Raw genomic sequence first — 16,651 nt, 5'->3', positions numbered from 1 at the left:
TATAAAGTACATTTTGATAGCAGCAGCTAGCTATTACTTACATCTTAATTCCATTGTTTCTTTTAAACACTGATAAAAGCATGTTGAGCATAGTTTTTGAGTGGCAAATTAAAACAATAGTAAGATGCCATGTGTTGCTGTTAATCTGAAACCGTATTTACTTCATTTTAAGAGCTAATAAGGACCAGAGGATTGATTTATATCCTGAAATGAAATGTTATGCAAGTTATTAAAAATCAACTTTTTATCTTATTCATAATATATAAGAATATTGATCATAACACACCTCCATGCTTCTAACTGTTTGTTTGTGACCTTGCAGGACAACATGGTCAAGTCCAACATTGATAAGAAATTCTCGGCTCATTACGATGCTGTGGAGGCCGAATTGAAGTCCAGCACTGTTGGTAAGTGTCCATGAAACTTTAAAGTGGAAACTTTAATACAAATCTTTATTTATTTATGTTTTATCATTTTTATTGTTTGCTTTTAAATGTCTCAATCAGGTTTGGTGACCCTAAATGACATGAAGGCCAAGCAGGAAGCGCTTGTAAAGGAGAGAGAGAAACAGCTGGCCAAGAAGGAGCAGTCCAAAGAACTCCAGCTGTGAGATAACACATTTTAATTTGACCCACTTTGGACCTTTTAAATGCATCAGTTGGCCCCAGGTTGACTTACCAGAAGAATGCTCCTCTTTTGTATTCTGTTTAATAGTTTGGGTTTTACCACTTCAGTCTAAACATTGAGCTGTATTTCAAACAAGAAAAAGGTTGTTTGGGAGGTTCTAGTACACCCTGTTCTTCTGTTTCTGGGGGTAGATATTTAGTACTTTTTATCCTTCCCAAACCTTCGGGTATTCTTGCTTGAATATTTCTAAATGATTGAATAATTTCATGTTATTTCCGCTATGAAACACATGCTACTCGTAGAAATTCGTAACAGTAACACATTTTTAGTAAATGCAGCTCAATCGCTCTTTGACTGGGCATCTGTGTAAAGCTGGATATATACTCACGCATCGTCTGCGTAAAGTCGGTTACGGTGTAGCTTACGCTGGTGAAGTGTGCTCTCACACTTGAGCGTAGGGGGTACACGTTGTTTTGGTGTCGTGTTGCAGTTTCTCTTCCTAATCTGAAAGTGGCAGCAGGGGTGGTATCAGCTGGTAAACTCACCGGGTTGGTGTTCTTTTGATGGTTCACTTCAGTTCCGGTAGGTATTTCCTCTTTTAAGACAACAATGGCGTCCAACATGGTGCAGTGTCTTTATGAGCTCGTGGAAGTAAACGGAGAAATAATTCAATCAGCCTCTCACGAACTTGAACCATTGGGTGTTTTTAAAAATGGCTGTTACAACACAAATTTACCGAGAAGATCAAAAACTCCTGAAACACCCAATCCCAAACTTACTAATCACAAGGTAGTATTTCCGCGTAACCATTTGCATAGTAGGGTTGCACATCAGGTCTGGAAGAGGGGTGCATTGAGATGTCACACGAGTATAAATCCAGCTTAATGTGGTCAGCATTGGAAACTGACAAAACTGAGAAGAGAGACACTACAGCAGGCTTTAACTGCCTAATCTACCACTAAGCTACTCTGTATCCTAATCTTTTTTCAGCAGGACTCAGAAAAACCTTTTAGCTTCTTGGACTAAAAACCCATTGCGTCTAAGCTCTGTACACCTTTAGTAAAATGCACCTCAACATTGAGTGTCCACTCTTGGAGGGAATGTCATAGAAGTGGTTCATGAATACAAATACCCCCGAGTGTTGATTGACGACTCCCTCATTTTTAAACCACACATAGAAAAACTTGTTAAGAAACTAAAACTCAAACTGGGTTTTTTCTTCCGTAATAAGTTGTTTTTCTTTTGAAGTAAAAAAGTGTCTTGTCACTGCAACTTTTTTGTCTGTGCTAGATCATGGTGACCTCTTCCATATGAATGCTTCGTCTTCTTGTATTCAAATGGTGGATACGGTTTAACATGCTTCTCTGCGGTTTATTACTAACTGTAGCGCTATGACGCATCACTGTGACTTATACTCACGAGTGGGATGGCCCTCTCTGGCCACTCCTTTCACTTGGAACGTGTTGCAGAAAGGCTGGAAATTGACAGTTAATGCCCTTTAATGCCTTCTAAACCAAGCTAAAAGCATCAGAGATCGCCCCAATGATGTACAATTGTTTCTCATGACCAGTTTTATGTTAATGTTGTTTGTTTTAATGTTGTAACTTTGTATAGAATTTTAAGTAACTCTTGGCCAGGACCTCCTTTGAAAAGAGGTTTTTAATCTCAATGGGACTTTTCTGGTTAAATAAAGGTTATTGGATGGATAGATAGATAGATAGATAGATAGATAGATAGATAGATAGATAGATAGATAGACAGACACAGATATATATATATATATATATATATATAGAGAGAGAGAGATGGATAGATAGATCGATCTCAACCTGAACTTACTTCCTCCTCAAGGCCTCCAAATCCTTAAATATCCCTCCATCCATTAATTGTATCAATCCAATAACAACTTACAAAAGTTTATATGCACCTGAAAAATAAGGCACCTTAGTTACTTATGATATTGTTATACCCTCACCTGAGGTTGAATAAATTTACACACACACACCTTCATATCACTTCTGACAGCCTCATCATCACCGAGAAATAAACAAACTATAAAATTACTAAAGTGCCTGCAGTGCTAGCCCAGTTTCCATCACCAGTTTCTCCAGATCAGGTGTTGAAAAGTTCCTTCATGTAAAATTTTTCCAGACGTCATCGCTGGAAGCTATCCAGCACGGCTGTCTGTAGAGGATGTTGGCTCTAATCAGCTGTGTGCTCTCACAGCTGGTGATATTTGAGATGCAACGCACTAACTCGTTTCACAATGACAGTAGATAAGTGGCCTCAGTCTTGTTCAGAGAACAATCTTTATAGCTAAACTTGATGTGTAAAAAGATCCATTCTGCTTCAGAACCATGTTATTTCTTCATCACATCAAAAAAATAGTGCTGTTAAACGGAATTTGTGTTAACCATCTTTCTTTACTTATAGTCATTAATAACAAACCGAAAAGCTATATGTGAACCAGACCAACTTCTTGCTTTAGTTCTACTAATGTTTTTATGGTTAAATCCCTAAAGCCAGGTTCTGCATGTAATTGTGGCTTTGATATAAGATGTTCAAACATCATTATATGGTGTGATTTTTCCTATTTCATACACTTTTGGTAGGATAAAGTGTCATATATGTTAGACTTTGCAATGCAAGTGTCTTTCTGAATAATGATATATAATTTCCGTTCTTATTTACAAGTGACTTAAAAGTACTAAGACTATGTTCACACTGCAGGCTGAAGTAACCCAAATCCAAAATAAGTGGCTAACTCCTCCAGTCATGCCAGCCTTGACTTGTCCTATGAAACATTTTAAAGCCTGAAGCGTTGCAGCTGTTTGTCATCAGATCTTGCCAATGATACCAATTTTTTTTTTTTTGTAGTTCAGCTTTGCCACTGTTGTTTGAAACATTTGACATCACTGGCTACATTTTTTATTTTCTTCTTTTTTGTCTTTAAAGCAAGCTTGAGAAGCAGAAAGAGAAGAAGAGAAAGGAGGAACAGAAGAGAAAAATAGCTAGTTTATCGTTCAATCCTGAGGATGAGGATGAAGAGGATGAAGAGGATTCTGCAGAGGAAGAGCTGGACTGTGAGTGTTTGATGTTCTGGTTCTTAAAGTCAAAACCTTAATAATTTTAAGCTGCATGCCCATCCATAAATCTTTTTTTTACATGTGTTTGTAGTGACTCAGGCGGTCAGATTTGGTCGAAGCTTTGTTGGTAAATTATGAAAAACCAGGTTAAAATTGAAAATCTAGAAGCAAAATATGTCACAGATTTTTTTCCAGCATTTGTCATCTCTCGTACATTTTATAGACACCACAACTTAGTATCAAGTTGGCGGGTTTTCTTTGCATCAAATCTATTTGTACATTTTTCTGATTATGTTCTGTATTGATGATGTGATTAGTCTGTCTGTCTGTGAATATTTTTTCCTTTTATGTATCCGTTTAAAATTTTGAAAAAACTTGCACATTAGATTTCGTGATAAGTCAGATAAAAAGATCAGTTTTTACCAGGGATGCACCAATATCACTTTTTAAAAAAACTGAGTACAAGTTCACTGGTAAGGAATGTGGACCAGAACGCTGGAAGAGACGACTATGGGTTCATTTATGTTCGACAAAGAAAAGGGATATGGATGGACACGTCTCCTGCATTGGTATGCACGTATTTGGTCTGTTATTGGGGGGCTCGTAGCTATGTCGCTCGGTGCAGCAAAAGGAGCAAAACCACCAGAAACCGCAGGGGCATGCAACCAGCGAAAGAAACAAACCAGAGAAGAAGAAGAGGAACCAAAGGAAGTGAAAGAGGAAAATGAGGACAACTGTAGAGATCGCTTTATAGCGATGCATTACAAGCCCCAACTAGTGTCTGAACCTGACGTCCAAACGCGAAAGAGAACTCTGAACTCAGCACTACCCACTGGTGGGTGAATTGACTTAACCATGGTAACACAAAAGACGCATGGATGTAAGAAGAGCGGCGACATATGGCAACGCTTGAAAGGGACGTACCTGTTTTGTACGTAAGGGAGCATTAATAGGCCTAAAGTGGTTAAATGTGTGATGTCATCCGGCAGCCGTCCTGTATATGTATGCTTGAAAACTATCAGAATCTTCATAAATAAGGAGGATAAAGTGCTTTTTGGTGGATTACGTTTACAGCTTTGACAACAGACTTTTATGCCCAAAATCAGCATTTCTTGCCGAGATGATGCTAAATTAGTATTTTTAAACAGCAATCTTGATAACTTTTTTTCTGGATACCCAATGATCAGAATTATTAATTAATCTCTTAGCTTTTCATGCTCGTTTTGGCAGCCCTAGTTTTTCAAATTGATGTTGGGTTGTGTAGTATCGGAACATTTTTATGATTACAGAGTACGAGTACATGCACATAATATTAAACCGAGTGAAACAAAAGAAACCACATTAACATCTGCTAACATCTGACTTTTGAGTCCAGAGGAAAGAACATAATTAGTAGTTAGTCCGACATCCAACCACTATGCAGTAGTCATGGGTGCTTAACGGCTCTGGCTCCGATCCCCATTGAGGGGGGGTACAACACCCAGGCCCACATACTAAACTTCATCATCACCATTTCTCAGGCTGGAAAATAATTCAGTTATATTCATTTATTTGAATTGGCTGTTTACACCAATTTATTTTTATGAATATCTGAAAAGCAAGACTTTGTTGGATCTAACAGAGAAACATCAGTGGCATTAATCGATTCAGTTGAAATCACAAATTTAATAGACCGAAAACAGTATACAGTGGGGATGTTCATAGATCTTAAAAAAAGAAAAGAAACAAAGAGAGAGAGAAAAAAAGCTTTTGATACAATAAGCCATTATTCAAGACACTAGACTGGTATGGCATCAGGGGGACATCATTAGACTGAATCAGAAGTTATTAATCTAAAAGGACGGAACGGGGTTGGGTAGTGTTTGTTCAGCATGTTTGGACATTACCTGTGGCGTCCACCAGGGGTCAGTGTTGGTCCCTAAACTCTTATAATAGATAAATAATAACATATGCAAGGTTTCAAAAGTATTGAAGATGGTTTTATTTGTTGATGACACAAACATTTTTTTGTTCTGCCAGTAACTTGAAATTCTAACACAAGTGATTAATAGTTAATTAAATAAATTAAAAGCTTGGTTGGACAGAAATAACTTATCATTAAACCTGAACAAGAATAATACTATAATCACTAAACTAATTTACAATTACAGGCACAGTTGGGTGGGGTTGCTAGTGGAAGAGTTTTTAGGGGTAGATGGAAAAAAACTGTTGGAAATCACAAATTAAACATCTACAAACCAAAATTTTTAGACGTATCACAGTATTGAAACAAAACAGACACTGAATCAGATATTACTCTACATGCTATACTGTTTATTATTTCTTCCATTTCTGATTTACCGTGCAGAAGTTTGGACTAATAACTAGATCAGTACAATACATCCACTACTCATTTTTGCAAAGGAAAGCAATACAGATCATTTATGGGGCCAGATGTAGGATCCACAAACTCATTATTCTTACAGTTGATACTCATAAAATTCAGAGGTATTTCACACGGTACAAATCCTGTTTAAAGCAAAAAAAAAAACAATCTCGTTCCAGAAAGCCTTAAAAATTATTCGGTGGAAGGAAAGGAGGGTATAACTTAAGGAGAAATTTAATGTCCGAACACATGTCCACAAGGAAAGATTTTTGTATTTCAGTTTGTGAGGTTAAATTGTGGAACACTTTGGACAGGACGTTCAGGGAATGTCCAAATAAAAACCAGTTTACCAGTGCAGAGAAAATATTTTTACAAGGTACAGAAATGAAGAGGGTGTTTAATTGTCTCTGGGTGTTTATTTATTTATTTATTTTTTGCACATGACATAAGCCTCATTAAATAAAACTAATGAATGCTGGCCCCGTTTTGTTTTACTTTTGTTATTTAAACTTAAAAGTTACAACATGTTTTTTTGATGTCTTAATGTTTCACATAGTTTCTCCAGTTAAGAAGAAAAAGTTGGGCAAGAATCCAGACGTGGACACCAGTTTCCTTCCTGATCGAGACCGAGAGGTGAGATCAGTGTTCATTATACTTGCTGCGGTTGAGTGTGTGTTCAGCTTTGTCCTCATTTTGCCAATTTAACTGTAAGGACTGATTCAGATGGCAAGCTGCAGAACAACACTAATGCAAGCAGCAGTTTGTGCAGGAGGGGACTAAGAAGTTTATCACTTACACATTTACTCATTAACACGAATTTCTCTGTCAGCTGTATGTTTGAACCTTATGGGCTAAAGATGAGTAGACAAGACTGCTGAAACTGTGGCTGCCATGCTGGCTGTGAAGAAGTTGCCCAGTCTCCCATGGCATTTATATGAAACTGAGAGTAAACACATTATGGCAACATTGATGATGCTTGTTTTCATGCTCAGGAGGAGGAAAACCGTCTCAGGGAGGAGCTCAGGCAGGAGTGGGAGCTGAAACAGGAGAAAATAAAGAGTGAGTCACCAGATTACAAACCATTTTGTATTTGAATCAGTGCTTTTTCTGTCATGATTGGAAGGAACAATTTGATTCTGTCATTGATTGCTAATACAATAATTTTCTTCTTGGGATTTTGCCACATTTTCCTTGACCCTATCAGCCAGACAGCTGATGTTCAGAGGGTTGTACTCATGCACACTGTGAAATTTTGAAATACTATTTATGCCTAGAATATTGCCTTGGGATCCTGTTGTTTCCAAAATTGCACTGCAGTTAATAATGGCATACTTTATGCAGCAGAACACTGTATGATAACAGTTTCTTTGGAATAATTTATTTTTGTTTGTAGATGAGGAGATTGAGATTACGTTCAGTTACTGGGATGGCTCTGGACATCGGAAAACTGTCAAGGTAAACTGGTCCAGCACACACATTGCACAGTAACGCCATGAAGCAGCATTGAACACACTGCGTTCTCTCTTTGTGTTTTGACGGAGTTGTAAAGTTGGTTTCATCTTTTTGATGCAGATGAAGAAGGGTAACACCATCCAGAACTTTCTGCAAAGGGCCCTGGAAGTGCTCAGGAAGGACTTCAGTGAGCTCAGGTCAGTTCAGACATGTTTTAATAATGATGGTTCATCTTCAGCTTGTAATATATTCATTTAAGGTCGGGTACTAAAGCCTGGTCCACACATAACGATTTTTCGAATTTCGGTTCGAGACCTCACACGTGAAGATAAAAAATCAGTTTTGACCGTAATGTGTGTGATGTGCGCTGATAATCTACTCACAGAACAACACACACATGACGATGCTGTCCAGCAACTCATCTACAACCTAGTCCTCCGAGCCGGACAAACGTAGAAACGTAGAAGAACCATAGCAACAACCGGCAAAAAACGAAGAAGAAGAAACATTGTAACAATCGGAAAACACAACACACAGCATGGAAGGGGATATATAGGATGAGGGAATGATGGTGGTCTTGGGACTATTGTTAATAGAAAAAGCCAGAACTGAAAAAAATAACAGAGTGGACACAGAGTGGACACAGTGTGAACACGGACTTTATTTACTTCCTTGTTCCCCAGCCAGCTTGCTCTCTGATTGGCTACATTCTGTGCCACGTCACCATCCACACAGTCAGAATGTGTCGGCGTTCCTCAGAAATATTGAACATGTTCAATATTCCCAATTGTTGGTGTCCCAATTTGTAGGGGTTGACTTTCAGCCCTACCCCTTCTAGCTCTGTTTCTAAGGGTCAAGTGGGAAGGGGTAGGGGAAGGGGAAGGGGTAACAAAGAGAAATGAGATTGGGCCTTAGAAGCATGCCCTCCATGTATTTGGTACCAAGCTACTGCTAATAGCTAATGTTATCGTGTGAAATCGTTTTTCGTGACTTGCAGACTCAGAGATCATCTGATGAAGGGAGAGGAAGAGAAAGAGGGAGTCAAAGCAGGGGCAGTGGATCTGTCGGTGCTGCACGAGGAAGATCCCGTGCTGTAACATTACTCTGTGTTTAATAACCTGCATTTTAGCTGATTTATCAAGGAAGGTGGGCGATGTATTGATTCGAAAGAATTATTATCTGACAGATATTTTTGTGTTAAAATGCTTGCGGTTCTAGTGATTAAAACACAACGACAAACTGATATTACTTTGGTCCATTCTGTCTGACTAGAAGGAGAACAACTATCCCCACCCCCACTGACAAATCAGCTGAAATAAATTATGAAACACGAGGGAAGAAGCGCACAGCGCACTGGTATGACTTCTGTGAAGAGTAATTACAAATGAAAACTGTTACATTGGAGCTTTTCTACTGTAGGTTAACTAACAAAACACGGTGATTCGCCGGCCTTTCGGCTACCGTATTCATAGATGGCGATGCAACATGGCAGCCTCCAGTTGGAGGATAAACTCATTCTAAGTTTTGAGAACGCTCTCATTTGAATGCGATTGTGATTAGACTTGGTAAAATACGTATTTATGATAGCAATACTTCATCTTTGCTTTAAAGGTACACACTGTACCTTTAAATTAACTGTGTTTGACCCGCAGTACATTTTCACTTTGGCCTTTGGAGGCTAAAAGTTTGGGCACCCCTGCTCTAACGTCTAGCTTTTGAGTGCAATGTGTTCAGCTGGCATTCAATCCCATGCTGAATAACTCCAGCTCGACTTGGCTCAGCTTCACTACCTGGATGGTGTCAAATTATGATTATTTCATTGTTTGTTGAGGGACTATTCAATTGTATGTATTTAAAAAATAGCAATTGATTAAACTTTAAACTTTTACTTTTAATCAGTCAAAAAATGAACTGGTGGAAACGTGTTCATGGTAAAAATTTAGTTTTTGTTTTTTTTTTTGTTTTTTTTTGTTTGTTTTTTTTATGCAATGTTTGTTTGTTAAAAGCAAAAAATACTTGGTTTTTAAATAAGTTGAAATATAAAGAACTTGTAGCCTTCCCATCTGTGTTTGATTAATCATTAATGTCCTGTTAATCCTTTGACTCACTTTTGACCTCCTCCTGTTCCCTGTTAGACCACCTAGAGCTTAACTGGAAATCAAACCACCTGGACGGGTTCAGGACACACTGTTGCAATGTTTTTACTGGACCTAATTTCTGTGCAGGTCTGCTGGAGTGGAGCAGCTAATGTACATCAAAGAGGATCTGATAATCCCACATGTAAGTCCTGTGATAGCCACAAAACGGCAGCCAACAAGTTTCTCAACTCTTTTCGGTTCACTTGATGTCCAAGTTTTGCAGGAGATCACAACTTGTTTAACTTGCGCCTGTGTTTACATTCCAAAACCGTTTTTATTTCTTTAGGTAAAGAGCGTGGTTGTAACGACAGGCTATTTATCTTTTCCTGACTGTGACATCTCACAGATTCCTTTTGTAACCACTTCTGTCTTTTGTATTGACATTTTTAACGTCTTTGTGCTCTCTATCTGCTGTCTGATGTTATAAATGTTTAATGAAGTACGATTTTGGATCTTCCATTGTTGTCCAGAGAAATAATTTCTTTGTTTCCTTGTTTCGTTCAGCACCACAGTTTTTATGACTTCATCGTGACCAAAGCCAGGGGAAAATCTGGTGAGTAAACAAACAAGAAAGATTTTTTTTTTTTTTCATTATTATATTGATTAAAAAAATAAAAACAAAAACATTTTTTAAAAAAATGTATAAAAAAGAAACAAATATCCATCCATCCATCCATTTTCTTCTGCTTATCCGGAGTCGGGTCGCGGGAGCAGCTGCCTAAGCAGGGAAACCCAGACTTCCCTCTCCCTGGCTCCTCCCCAATCTGAGGTTCGACTATCCGACGGACCCTCATCTCCAGCACCCCTCAATAGACCTTACCGGGGAGGCTGAGGAGTGTAATCCCCCTGTAGTTGAAGCACACCCTCCGGCCCCCCTTTTTGAAGAGGGGGACCACCACCCCAGTCTGCCAGTCCAGGGGAACTGTCCACGCGATGCTGCAAAGGCGTGTCAGCCAAGACAGCCCTACAGCATCCAGAGCCTTAAGGAACTCTGGGCAGACCTCATCCAGCCCTGGGGCCTTGCCACGAGGAGCTTTTTAACCACCTCAGCGACCTCAGCCCCAGAGATAGGAGAGCCAGCACCAGCTACCCCAGACTCTGCTTCCTCATCGGAAGACGTGTTGGTGGGATTGAGGTCTTCAAAGCATTCCCTCCACCGCCTCACAACGTCCCGAGTCGAGGTCAGCAGCCCCCCATCCCCACTGTACATAGTGATGAATGAGCAGTGCTTTCCCCTCCTGAGCCGCCGGATGGTGGACCAGAATCTCCTCGAAGCCATCCGGAAGTCATTCTCCATGGCCTCTCCAAACTCCCCCGTTGCCCGAGTTTTTGCCTTAGCGACCGCTGCGCTCTACTTAGCCCGCCGGACTCGATGTCCCCCGCCTCACCCGGGACATGGTTGAAGCTCTGCCGGAGATGGGAGTTGAAACCCTTTCTGACAGGGGACTCTGCCAGATGTTCCCAGCAGACCCTCACAACATGCTTGGATCTGCCAGGCCTGACCGGCATCCTCCTCCACCATCTGAGCCAACTCACCACCAGGTGGTGATCAGTTGACAGCTCCGCCCCTCTCTTCACCTGAGTGTCCAGGACATGCAGCCGCAAGTCCGACGACACGACTACAAAGTCGATCATCGAACTGCGGCCTAGAGTGTCCTGGTGCCAAGTGCACATGTGGACACTCTTATGTCTGAACAAGGTGTTTGTTATGGACAGTCCATGACAAGCACAGAAGTCCAACAACAAAGCACCACTCGGATTCAGATTAGGGGGGCCGTTCCTCCTAATCACACCCTTCCAGGTCTCGCTGTCATTGCCCACGTGAGCATTGAAGACCCCCAGCAGAACGAGGGAGTCCCGGGATGGAGTGCTCTCCAACACAACCCCCCCCTAAGGACTCCAAAAAGGGTGGGTACTCTGAACTGCTATTTGGTGCATAAGCACAACAACAGTCAGGACCCGTCCCCCTACCTGAAGGCGGAGGGAGGCTACCCTTTCATTCACCAGGGTAAACCCCAACGTACAGGCGCCAAGTCGGAGGGCAATAAGCATGCCCACACCTGCTCGGCGCCTCTCACCGGGAGCAACTCCAGAATGGAAGAGGGTCCAGCCCCTCCCAAGGACAGTGGTTCCAGAGCCCAAGCTGTGCGTTGAGGTGAGTCCAGCTATATCTAGCCGGAACCGCTCAACATTGCGCATAAGCTCAGGCTCCTTCCCCGCCAGAGAGGTGACATTCCACATCCCTAGAGCTAGCTTTTGCAGCCGTGGATCAGACCGCCAGGGTCCCTCTGGCAGCCGCCCAGCTCACACTGCACCCAAACCCTATGGCCCCTCCTGCAGGTGGTGAGCCCATGGGAGAGGAGGCCCATGTGCAAAGGCCCGGCCACCAAGCGCTCACCTCCGTGCCGGTCCTCCAGGCCTGGCTCCAGAGGGGGCCCCAGTGACCCACGTCCGGGCAAGGGAAACTTTGGTCCTTGTTTTCTCCTCATCATAGGGGTGATTTCAGCCGCACATCTGGTCCCTCCCCTAGACACCTGTTTGCCATGGGTCACCCTATCAGGGGCATGAGCCCCCGACAACATAGCCGCTAGGATCGTCAGGACGCACAAACTCCTCCACCATGATAAGGTGGCGTCTCAGGGAGGAGGAAACAAATATTTTTATGTTAATCTTCTAATTCAGATAATTTTTTTTTTGTTTATGTATTTTAATGAATTCACTTTTTTTTTTAACTACAGGCATACATTTGAAAAAAAATTAAGCCCATAAAGGCCCAACCCATGAAAAAATGGTAAAAAAAAAAAAAAAAAGTAATTTTTTTTTTTTATTATTATTTTATTATTTTTATTTGGCCCTTTAACAAAATGTAACATAAAAAATTAACATTTGGGGGGGGGGGTATATACCATTTATTACCAGGTGATATATTAAAAATATTATGATGTGGTTTTCTGCTTCTGGGTATCTATTAGGGGACAGAAGACAAGTATCAGATTGTGTTCAACAGGATTTTAAGCAAAGTTTATGCTATAAATCGAAGCAAAATGTCTCAGAAATTGTATGCCTATGTGACAAATATGTCAAGTCGGGCGCTTATGGGTTAATTGGAAAAAAAGAAGACTATTATCTTTAAAAGGCAACCTAAAAAACAATGGACAAGACCTCATGTCTGAAAGGAGCTTTTTAAAGACTGAAATGATTGTGGTGCATTTAAAAAGAAAATACTCTGATGTTTTGCTCCTATTTGTTTTTATTTTGGTAAACAAGTTTCAAACTTCAGTGTCTACCTCGTCCTCTCCAGTGTTTTTGGAAAGTCTTTGAATGTGTAAACAGATTTGAACTCTGAACAAGGAAAGGAAAAAAAGTTTGATACTGGACAGAGTCGAGTATCTGGCTGGAGCGTAACAAGAGCCATCTTTGGGGAAAATCAGTATGCCAAGATAGCCGCACCTATTTATTTTTTACATGTTTTTCCCTGAATATGAAGAAATATCTAAGTGTGCCACAAACTCTATCCTGATTATTCTAATAATGTCTTACTTACATGAAATCAATTTTATTTTCATTCTATTTCATACTTAAAGAAGAAATGAGATCTTCAGTTTGTTATTGCTTCAATGTACTGCTGTAGTTTCTTGTTATGTTGCTCAGCTGGTCTTTTCCCACAGGCCCTCTGTTTAGCTTTGACGTCCATGATGATATCCGACTGGTGAACGACGCCACTGTGGAGAAAGATGAGGTGAGGATTCTACTAAATAACCCAAGGTTTAAGAGTAATTGACTTGCGTGTTTGGTCTGATTTTTTTGTGAAGTCTTAAGATTGATTCAGATGGGATCTGTCAGATGTTTGTACTTTGAACCGTTCTGTGGGATGGATTCAATTCCCATTTCAGCTGGTTTTTTTTTTTGTTTGTTTTTTGTTTTTCTTTGTGTTTGTACATGTGCAGTAGATTAGCAAACACACATCTGCACAGGCAGTTTTCTCAGTTGTCAAAAGATGTTTTTTGTTTGTTTGTTTTTTTTGTTGTTTTTTATTTTTTTTATTTAAAGATGGATTGTCTGGATTTGTATAACATATGTACATGTACATAGGTCCTCTTTCCATAATAACAAATGTTCTCTGGTTGCCTCCTGATTTTAAAACCAAATCGGTTTTAATGATGTTGAATTGTTTTTGCTTAAGTCTCATGCAGGTAAAGTGGTGCTGAGGAGTTGGTACGAGAAGAACAAGCACATCTTTCCTGCAAGTCGCTGGGAGCCATATGATCCTGAGAAGAAATGGGATAAATATACAGTAAGAACAACTAGCTGCATTTAATGCTTAATCAGTCAGTGTTAGACATTTAATAAGTTTCAAGGAGTAAACAGTTCCTAGCAAATCTATCATAGTGTGCAATCTGAAATTCTTTAGAAACTTTTACTGTTTCCACAACTTTGTAACCGAACTCAAGCAGCTATTTTAGTTTTTAAAAAGTCTGACATAATCGCCTGTTTGGGAACAAAAACTTAACACAACAAAATGTTTAGCAGCTGTAGAGACAGATGTTCTCCTGCAGGTGCAAAAACACTACAAAGAGAGGAGATTTAAAAAAGTAGAGATTTGCAAAACAGAGAAGAAATAAATATATTGGTTAGTTGTAAAACTGGCAGATAGGTGCAAAGAGAACCGGTCCAAGACAGATCCTGATAGACTAACCCAGTACAGCCTATCGAGCAGAATGTGATGGTCAACTGTACAGAACAATTACCCTTGTCACTGCATCAAAATGTCATATGATACTCTTAGAAGAGCTGTTTCAGTTGAATGAGATCTACGAAATCCTGACTGAAAGAGGTCAAGAATGCTGTGCTGATCCAGAGCAGCAGTTAAATGGTTGACCACAACCTTTGCTAAGATCTTAGCAATAATAAAAAGAAATGGAAGCTTGGACATGTGTCTATACCTGCCAAGGAGAGAATAATCTAAACTGTCTTTTTTTAATGTGGGTGAATGACAGAAGTTTATAAATAAGTAGGTAACTTACCGAAGGCCAGTGAAACATTAAAATGTTTTATTGTAATTGTCCATTGACTTTTGAGCCTCTGAAATAAGATATTTTTTGTATAAAAATAGTTTAATTTCAATTCCAGTGTGGTGGGATACAGAAGAACCTAATTTTCCAAATATTTCTGGGTGTAATTGTATGCATAAATGTATTTTTTTTTTTTGTCTCTCCCATCATTCCTGCACAACAGATATCATTACTTCCTATAAAACTTTTAAGAGAAAGCTTTTAATCTTATTAGTGGAGCACTAATTTCCAAAACACCTCCAGCTCCCAAATGAAGTCCTTACAAGCATCATATAAAAACTGTTTTTCTCAAGAGGTCTATCTGTTCACACAGTTGGAGGGCAGGATTTGATACCAAAGCCTGCCCTCCAAAGCATATCGAAGGTGGTGTTGCACAGGGTATATATGTGCAGGTTTAGCATCAAGGTACAGTTTTAATTTCTAGAGGAAATTAAATCACTAAATAAGGAAAAGGAGAGACTTTAGCTGTTTGCACTCAGTTTAATAACAAAGTGGAATTAAATGAGCTTTGATCTGTTTATGTAACCTTATATTTTCTTTGTTTTCCAGATTCGGTGATCGTCTCATTCAAGGTCTGGAATCCTTCATGGAAACGTTGTCAATTAATTTCTCCTTTACTTTACTTTTATATTTAATTCTTTTTTCTTTGTTACAGGATTGGAAAAAGAGTTGGAGGATTTTACTTTGTCTTTTGTGCTGATTCTTCCCACATGTTCATTATTTGCCTCCCATGTACACAGTCTCACATTACCATGTAAATACCAAACATCTGTGCGTAATAAAAGCTGGATTTGTTTCACAGTGTTGATCATCTTGAAACGATTATTAATCAGATGTTGATGTCTGATGGTATGATGGATTACATATTTAGTTGTCTTTGCTTCTGCTTACAAATTGTCAACTACAACTGTTTCATGCATTTTCCTGCTTTTGAAGTTCTTGTTTTCACATTCTGCAGACACCCCTCATCTTCCAGGTCAAAAAGGACCCAACCACTCATAAAATCTAAAGTAAAACTGTTTCATGTCATTAAATGCTAACACTATTTTGCATGAAGAAACGTGTCATTCATCAGAAACTGTTTGAATGTAAGAGTTTCCCTTTACAGAGCAGAAAGACTGCATTCATTCCTTGTTTTTCCAGCACAGCTGTTAAGTAAGTTTTTTTAGTTTTCATAAGTTTTCTTGACTAAAGTAGATTTTTATTATTCTATTTAATATTTCTCAAGGTACTGCAAAGGTGGCAAACAATATTTTTATTAAGAGATAGTTCTTATGTTGTTGGATTAGCACACCTGACTCCAGTTAATGGGTTAACAGGCTTTTGCATAACTGGACAACAAACACCTGGAGATCGGGAAACATCTAAATCTTGTAGGACACTAGATCTCGAGGACCAGGGTTGGTGATCCCTGGTATAGCCCAAGGAAGAATCACAAATACACAGAAAGTAGTTTCTGAATTCAATTTACTGTAAACGCATCCAAAAGAGATCCTCCCTTCTCTGCATTTATGGAGTCTCTATTTGAAATGTAAAAAACTTGGGTGCTGGTGGTGGTGAAGGCAAACTTTTATGGGAAAGTTTTTCTATCTTTTATTTAAACTTTCCAGTCCAGTATCATAGCAAGCAGAATGATGGTCTGGCTGCTGTGTTGTCCAACAAATTTGCTTTGCCAAGAAAAGACTCCACTTGATACTTAATAAGTAGTAGTCTTTCTTTTTAAATTAGTCTACTTCTAAATTTACATATTAATTCTGGACCTGACAGAAGGGGTCTGTGCAAAAGAAAGGAGAGAGTAGACAGGAAAAAAGAGTAAAGAGAAGAAAAAGGTGATGAAGATACACATGTTAAAAAGGTTAGTAAAGGTGGGGCAAAATATCAGGAGTGAATAGTGATCAGTGATCATGAGTG

At 39.5% G+C, this 16,651-nt stretch overlaps 1 protein-coding gene across 2 annotated transcripts in view; it reads left to right on the top strand.

Annotated features, from left to right (window-relative positions):
• Positions 1-15,536, top strand: part of fam50a (family with sequence similarity 50 member A) — a 16,748-nt gene extending 1,212 nt beyond the window's left edge. The window contains exons 2-14 of one of the 2 annotated variants that reach the window (XM_042003819.1): positions 323-407; positions 507-606; positions 3,583-3,710; positions 6,635-6,711; positions 7,071-7,137; positions 7,472-7,533; positions 7,651-7,727; positions 9,756-9,810; positions 10,173-10,221; positions 13,337-13,407; positions 13,852-13,962; positions 15,290-15,312; positions 15,396-15,536. In XM_042003819.1, coding sequence (XP_041859753.1) covers positions 323-407; positions 507-606; positions 3,583-3,710; positions 6,635-6,711; positions 7,071-7,137; positions 7,472-7,533; positions 7,651-7,727; positions 9,756-9,810; positions 10,173-10,221; positions 13,337-13,407; positions 13,852-13,962; positions 15,290-15,298 — 891 coding nt within the window. In that variant the 3' untranslated portion in view covers positions 15,299-15,312; positions 15,396-15,536. Of the gene's footprint in view, positions 1-322; positions 408-506; positions 607-3,582; positions 3,711-6,634; positions 6,712-7,070; positions 7,138-7,471; positions 7,534-7,650; positions 7,728-9,755; positions 9,811-10,172; positions 10,222-13,336; positions 13,408-13,851; positions 13,963-15,289 lie in introns of both variants that reach the window. The other variant, XM_042003818.1, reaches the window with a different exon arrangement.
• The last annotated feature ends 1,115 nt before the right edge of the window (positions 15,537-16,651 follow it).

The sequence above is a fragment of the Melanotaenia boesemani genome, chromosome 13 (assembly GCF_017639745.1).
Source record: "Melanotaenia boesemani isolate fMelBoe1 chromosome 13, fMelBoe1.pri, whole genome shotgun sequence".
NCBI classification, from domain to species: domain Eukaryota; kingdom Metazoa; phylum Chordata; class Actinopteri; order Atheriniformes; family Melanotaeniidae; genus Melanotaenia; species Melanotaenia boesemani.
This window is presented reverse-complemented; position numbering and strand designations above follow the sequence as displayed.